This window comes from Nerophis lumbriciformis, linkage group LG29 (assembly GCF_033978685.3).
Source record: "Nerophis lumbriciformis linkage group LG29, RoL_Nlum_v2.1, whole genome shotgun sequence".
NCBI classification, from domain to species: Eukaryota; Metazoa; Chordata; class Actinopteri; order Syngnathiformes; family Syngnathidae; genus Nerophis; species Nerophis lumbriciformis.
Genome location: NC_084576.2, coordinates 19795001 through 19802500, shown reverse-complemented (window position 1 = coordinate 19802500; position 7500 = coordinate 19795001). Strand labels below are relative to the sequence as shown.

General features: G+C 38.1%; 1 protein-coding gene across 1 annotated transcript in view; it reads left to right on the top strand.

The window, feature by feature from the left end:
* Positions 1–7500, top strand: part of hsd17b12a (hydroxysteroid (17-beta) dehydrogenase 12a) — a 65990-nt gene that overhangs the window by 56883 nt on the left and 1607 nt on the right. The window contains exons 8-10 of the mRNA XM_061924825.1: positions 588–669; positions 751–816; positions 4848–4997. Coding sequence (XP_061780809.1) covers positions 588–669; positions 751–816; positions 4848–4997 — 298 coding nt within the window. The remainder of the gene's footprint in view (positions 1–587; positions 670–750; positions 817–4847; positions 4998–7500) is intronic.

Genomic DNA, 7500 nt, shown 5'->3' with positions numbered 1-7500 from the left:
CAATATACACCCCCGCTACACCCTAACCCCCTCACACACTTCAACCCCGCCCACCTCAACCTCCTCATGCTCTCACAGGGAGAGCATGTCCCAAATTCCAAGCTGCTGTTTTGAGGCAGATTTTTAAAAAAATAATGCACTTTGTGACTTCGTTAACAAATATGGCAGTGCCATGTTGGCATTTTTTTCCATAACTTGAGTTGATTTATTTTAGAAAACCTTGTTATATTGTTTAATGCATCCAGTGGGACGTCACAACAAAATTAGGCATAATAATGTGTTAATTCCACGAATGTATATATCGATATCGGTATCGGTAATTAAGAGTTGGACAATATCGTATATCGGCAAAAAAGTCATTATCGGACATCTCTAGTCGCCATAGTACATTTTCTCCTCTACATTTCTAGAATACATTTATCCTGGCTTAAAAACAGATTAAGGATTCAAAATGGCAAATAATTGTACTATTTTGTCAAATGAAGTCAGAGCGCACGCTGCTGATTGCTCAAACTTCTCCTCGCTGTGTTGTGGTTGGACAAGCAACTTTTTTTTTCTTTCTTTCTTAAATCTTGTGGCTTTTTCAGATCCAAAGGTGTGATCTTGAACATCTCGTCAGCCAGTGGCATGTACCCCCTCCCTCTGCTCACCGTCTACTCCGCCACCAAAGTGCGTGCGTCACCTCCCAAACTATGACCGGTGTTTATTGTTTTTTTATTCGAGTTATTTGACGTCTCCTTTTCCCATCAGGCCTTTGTGGACTTCTTCTCCCGCGGCCTCCAGGAGGAGTACAGGCGTAAGGGCGTCATCATCCAGGTGAGTCTCGTTGTGTATTTTTTTTTACTATTTAATAAAAAAAAATATTTGATTGATTTAGCTAAACACCGGGAAAGGCAGTAACAAAAAAAACCATTTGGAGCGTAACCTTTGACCAAAGGACAATTACAAAATGAATTAAACCAGCGAGTAGCGTTCAATGAGCCCTCGCACTCCCGTGCAACCCCCGTACACGCGAGTCTCATCCTTCCCGATACTGAAAATTTCAGGAATGCGAGCATGCTAAATTTAGCGTGCTTACAGTTAGCATGTGTCAACTGCCAAGTTAAATGACTCTGAGGTGTACGGCTACAAAATTATTGGAAAAAAAAAAGTCAACATGCTAACGTTAGCATCTTAATGTTAGCAAGTTTAGATTTAGCATATGTCAAGTACCAATTTAAAAATGACTCTGAGATGTAGAGATGTAAAAGTTAGAGCACTAATGTTAGCATGCTAGTTAGCGCAGCCAAGTGCCAAGTTAAATGACTCTGAAGTGTACGGCTGCAAAATTAGTGGGGAAAAAAGTTAACACACTAATGTTAGCATCTTAATGTTAGCATTTAGCATATGTTAAGTACCAAGTAAAAAATGACTGAGGTGTACGGCTGCAAAAATTAGTGGATAAAAAAAGTTAGCACGCCAATGTTAACATGTTATCATGCTAACAGTTAGCATGTTTCAAGTACCAAGTTAAATGACTCTGAAATGTACGGCTGAAAAATTTGTGAAAAGAAAGTTAGCGAGTTAATGCTAACAGTCAGCATGTGTCAAGTGTCAAGTTAAATGCCTCGGAAGTATACGGCTGCAAAATTAGCAAATAAAAGTTAGTGCACTAATGTTAGCACGCTGGTTAGTTAGTCAAGTGCCAAGTTAAATGACTCTGAAATGTACGGCTGCAAAATTTGTGAAAAGAAAGTTAGCGAGCTAATGCTAACAGTTAACATGTGTCAAGTATCAAGTTAAATGCCTCTGAAAAGTATGGCTGCAAAATTTGTCAAAAGAATGTTAGCGAGCTAATGCTAACAGTTAGCATGTGTCAAGTACCAAGTTAAATGCCTCTGAGGTGTACGGCTGCAAAATTAGCAAATTAAAGTTAGTGCACTAATGTTAGCACGCCGGTTAGTTAGTCAAGTGCCAAGTTAAATGACTCTGAAATGTACGGCTGCAAAATTTGTGAAAAGAAAGTTAGCGAGCTAATGCTAACAGTTAACATGTGTCAAGTATCAAGTTAAATGCCTCTGAAAAGTATGGCTGCAAAATTTGTCAAAAGAATGTTAGCGAGCTAATGCTAACAGTTAGCATGTGTCAAGTACCAAGTTAAATGCCTCTGAGGTGTACGGCTGCAAAATTAGCAAATTAAAGTTAGTGCACTAATGTTAACACGCTCGTTAGCTTTAGGCAAGTGCCAAGTTAAATGACTCTGAAATGTACGGCTGCAAAATGTGTAAAAAAGAAAGTTAGCGAGCTAATGCTAACAGTTAGCATGTGTCAAGTATCAAGTTAACTGACTCTGAGGTGTACGGCTGCAAAATTAGCAAATTAAAGTTAGTGCACTAATGGTAGCACGCTAGTTATCTAAGTCAAGTGCCAAGTTAAATGACTCTGAAATGTACGGCTGCAAAAATTGTGAAAAGAAAGTTAGCGAGCTAATGCTAACAGTTAGCATGTGTCAAGTACCAAGTTAAATGCCTCTTAGGTGTACGGCTGCAAAATTAGCAAATAAAAGTTAGTGCACTAATGTTAGCACGCTAGTTAGCTTTAGTCAAATGCCAAGTTAAATGGCTCTCAAATGTACGGCTGAAAAATTTGTGAAAAGAAAGTTAGCGAGCTAATGCTAACAGTTAGCATGCGTCAAGTTTTAAGTTAACTGACTCTGAAGTGTACGACTGCAAAATTAGCAAATAAAAGTTAATGTTAGCATGCTAGTTAGCTCTAGACAAGTGCCAAGTTAAATGACTCTGAAATGTACGGCTGAAAAATTTGTGAAAAGAAAGTTAGCGAGCTAATGCTAACAGTTAGCATGTGTCAAGTATCAAGTTAACTGACTCTGAGGTGTACGGCTGCAAAATTAGCAAATAAAAGTTAGTGCACTACTGTTAGCACGCTAGTTAGCTTAGTCAAGTGCCAAGTTAAATGACTCTGAAATGTACGGCTGAAAAATTTGTGAAAAAAAAGTTAGTAAGCTAATGCTAACAGTTAGCATGTTTCAAGTATCAAGTTAAATGCCTCTGAGGTATAGGGCTGCAAAATTGGCAAATAAAAGTTAGTGCACTAATGTTAGCACGCTAGTTAGCTTAGTCAAGTGCCAAGTTAAATGACTCTGAAATGTACAGCTAAAAAATTTGTGAAAAGAAAGTTAGCGAGCTAATGCTGACAGTTGTTAGCATGTGTCAAGTACCAAGTTAAATGCCTCTGAGGTGTACGGCTGCAAAATTAGCAAATAAAAGTTAGTGCACTAATGTTAGCACGCTAGTTAGCTTTAGTCAAGTGCCAAGTTAAATGACTCTGAAATGTACGGCTGCAAAATTTGTAAAAAAGAAAGTCAGCGAGCTAATGCTAACAGTTAGCATGTGTCAAGTATCAAGTTAACTGACTCTGAGGTGTACGGCTGCAAAATTAGCAAATTAAAGTTAGTGCACTAATGTTAGCACGCTAGTTAGCTTAGTCAAGTGCCAAGTTAAATGACTCTGAAATGTACGGCTGAAAAATTTGTGAAAAGAAAGTTAGCGAGCTAATGCTAGCAGTTAGCATGTGTCAAGTATCAAGTTAACTGACTCTGAGGTGTACGACTGCAAAATTAGCAAATAAAAGTTAATGTTAGCACGCTAGTTAGCTTTAGACAAGTGCCAAGTTAAATGACTCTGAAATGTACGGCTGAAAAATTTGTGAAAAGAAAGTTAGCGAGCTAATGCTAACAGTTAGCATGGGTCAAGTATCAAGTTAACTGACTCTGAGGTGTACGGCTGCAAAATTAGCAAATAAAAGTTAGTGCACTACTGTTAGCACGCTAGTTAGCTTAGTCAAGTGTCAAGTTAAATGACTCTGAAATGTACGGCTGAAAAATTTGTGAAAAAAAAGTTAGCGAGCTAATGCTAACAGTTAGCATGTATCAAGTTAACTGACTCTGAGGTTTACGGCTGTAAAATTAGCAAGAAAAGTTAGCGCCCTAATGTTGGCATCTTAATGTTAGCAAGCTAACATTTAGCATGTGTCAAGTACCAAGTAAAATGACTCAAGTGTATGGCTGCAAAATTAGTGAAAAAAGTTAGCACGTTAATGTTACCATGCTAGCATTCTGACAACGTGTCAAGTGCCAAGTTAATGACTGTGTACAGCTGCAAAATGAGAGGAAAAAAGTTAGCACGCTAATGTTAAAATGCAAGCATACTAACATTAGCGCACTAACTTTTTTTTCAGCACATGCTAAGAGTTAGCATGTGTCAAGTACCAAGTTAAACGACTGAGGCGTACGGCTGCAAACTCAGTGGAGAAAAAAAAGTTAGCATGCTAACAGCATGCATCAAGTGCCAAGTTAAATGACTCTGAGGTGTACTGCTGCAAAATTAGCCAATACAGGTTAGCATACTAGCATGCTAATGTGTTTTGTGGCGTCATGCCGCGCCCACATTTTGTCAAAATCACCTCCATGTCCCAGTATTTGTCATTTCAACCGCGACTCAATCGGTCAAAGTCCCCTGGGGGAGTTTGTTAAAGTACCGCCCCCTCCCTGTTTTTGGCCTAAAAACGGCCGACGGAAACCAAGAAAACTTCCTGTTTGTTTTCAGATATGGGCTCTTGAGGCTTTACCGTGTGTCCCGTCACGATAGACGTCTTCTGGTGGGAGGGGCTTAAAAAGAGTGGCATCTTTTGGAACACATAGTGACGAGAAGCAATACAACATAAATCACATGAGGACTGTTCGACTAAAAAAAAAAGATATACATTTTGTGTCAACAATGCCATGTTTAAGTTACGCCGCGGGAAGTTTGTGCAAAAAAACTGAGCCGCCTGCTGTCGTCCTCCCACAGAGCGTGCTGCCCTTCTTCGTGGCCACCAAGATGACCCGCATCAGGAAGCCCACCCTGGACAAGCCCACCCCTGAGCGTTACGTGGCCGCCGAGCTCAGCACCGTGGGCCTGCAGAGTCAGACCAACGGGTACTTCCCCCACGCTGTCATGGTAAGATCGGCACGCCGCAGGACCCCGGACAATATTTCTGCACGGCGAATCTTTGCAAAATGGTGACAGGCAGAGCAATGACAACACCTTCCACTAGAGGGCGGGAGGGACTTAATAGGGGTGTGGGGAAAAAATCGAATTCGAATCGCGATTCTCACGTTGTGCGATTCAGAATCGATTCTCATTTTTTTAAAATAGATTTATTTTTTAAATTTAAAAAAATATATATATATATATATATTTTTTTATTTTTTTATTAATCAATCCAACAAAACAATACACAGCAATACCATAGCAATGCAATCCAATTCCACAACCAAACCTGACCCAGCAACACTCAGAACTGCAATAAACAGAGCAATTGAGAGGAGACACAAACACGACACAGAACAATCCAAAAGTAGTGAAACAAAAATGAATATAATCAACAACAGTATCAATATTAGTTACAATTTCAACATAGCAGTGATTAAAGATCCCTCATTGACATTATCATTAGACATTTATAAAAAAACAAAAACAATAGTGTCACAGTGGCTTACACTTACATCGCATCTCATAAGCTTGACAACACACTGTGTCCAATATTTTCACAAAGATCAAATAAGTCATATTTTGGGTTCATTTAATAGTTAAAACAAATTTACATTATTGCAATCAGTTGATAAAACATTGTCCTTTACAGTTATAAAAGCTTTTTACAAAAATCTACTACTCTGCTTGCATGTCAGCAGACTGGGGTAGATCCTGCTGAAATCCTATGTATTGAATGAATAGAGAATCCTTTTGAATCGGGAAAATATCGTTTTTGAATCGAATCGTGACCCCCAGAATCGATATTGAATCGAATCATGGGACACCCAAAGATTCACAGCCCTCGGACTTAATGTTGCCAACACGACAAGTCACAGCAGGCTTGGGGATGAAAGCTTTGTTGTCGTACGCACAAACAGGAAGTTCTATATGTTTCATATATATATTTAAAAAATAAATATATATATATATATATATATATATATATATATATATATATATATATATATATATATATATATATATATATATATATATATATATATGTATTTATTATATTTGTATTTATTTTTATTAAATATATATATATATAAAACATATATACAGTACATAAAAAAATATATAAAAAATATGTACTTATTAGAGATGCGCGGTTTGCAGACACAACCGCGGAGTCCGCGGATAAACCGCGGGTCGGGCGGGTAAAAATAGATTTTAAATAGATTCGGGCGGGTGGCGGTTGAACCAATTCGGAAATATATATACATAGTTAAATGTTGTTACCCACATACGAAAAACGAGCAGCACTCTTTGAAACAGTCAATTATTCATCAGGCACTGCAACACAACACAACACAACAGAAGAATAAGTAAAAAAAGAAAAAGATGGCACACGTCCCAGCAACAAGTGGCGCAAGTGAGCGCTCCTTCAGCGCAGCAAGGCGCATTTTAGAGGCCAGGCGCTCTCGCCTGAATCCTTGCACTGTAGATGCCATTTTATTCCTGCATAGTGCTTAAAAAAAAAAAGTAAGTAGACATACGGTTGGATATGTTAAACGAATTAGTCTACGTTACCTATAGGCTATACCAAATAAGCCCATGTCTAACCTATATTGAGTTCGGTCAGCTGAATAATTTTGATGGTTACGTGTTGTTTGGGCGCACTACAATGCAAAGGAATTAAGGCAATTGCGTTGTTTATTGTGGTTTTTTTCTATTTGAGATATACTACTATGTGTGTTAATTATTTGGCCTCGCTTTCAAGTGAAGCGCATCTCCGATTGGCGACAATGTAAGGATATTTAGCCTGCTTTGTTTGTCGCGACCGTCTATTTTCATTATAATTCAAGTTTGATGATAAAGTGCAGTCTGATGGGTTTGATTTCCCCCTTTCAGCTATTTGCCTTGGCCAATAAGTTGCAGGTCATTTATTATTATTATTTATTGAATTTTTTTTTGTTTAAATAGGGATGACATACATATGTTATTGTATAATTTAAGTTTGTGCGCGTGATTGACAGCCTAAGGCTTATGAGGAACATTTTTTATTTATTTTTTTATTTCAACTTAAAAACATATGAGCCTATGCCTACAACATAGGCTATGTGTTTATCTTTATTTTCCTGCCTGTCGTTGACAATGGAGATTGTCTGATATTTTGTCATGGCTGCAGATCAATCAATAAAGGTTCATCTTTGTCGCGAAATTGTTCACTGTTTCACTGTGCACCCCGCCCTCGTCCCTAGTTGAGCATTATAACGTTAACAAGTTAATATTCATTGAAATAAATTCAGAACATTTTTTTTACCAAACGAAAATATAGGCCTAGTCTTTCTAAAACATTTATTTAACTTCTTAAAAGCATCGTTCTGCTTGCTGCAACTGCGCACACAAAGTGTGAGGAACGCCAAGAGATATTAATGCGTGGCACGCATTGATTGTCTCTGCTGAATTGGATCAGTCTCCTTTC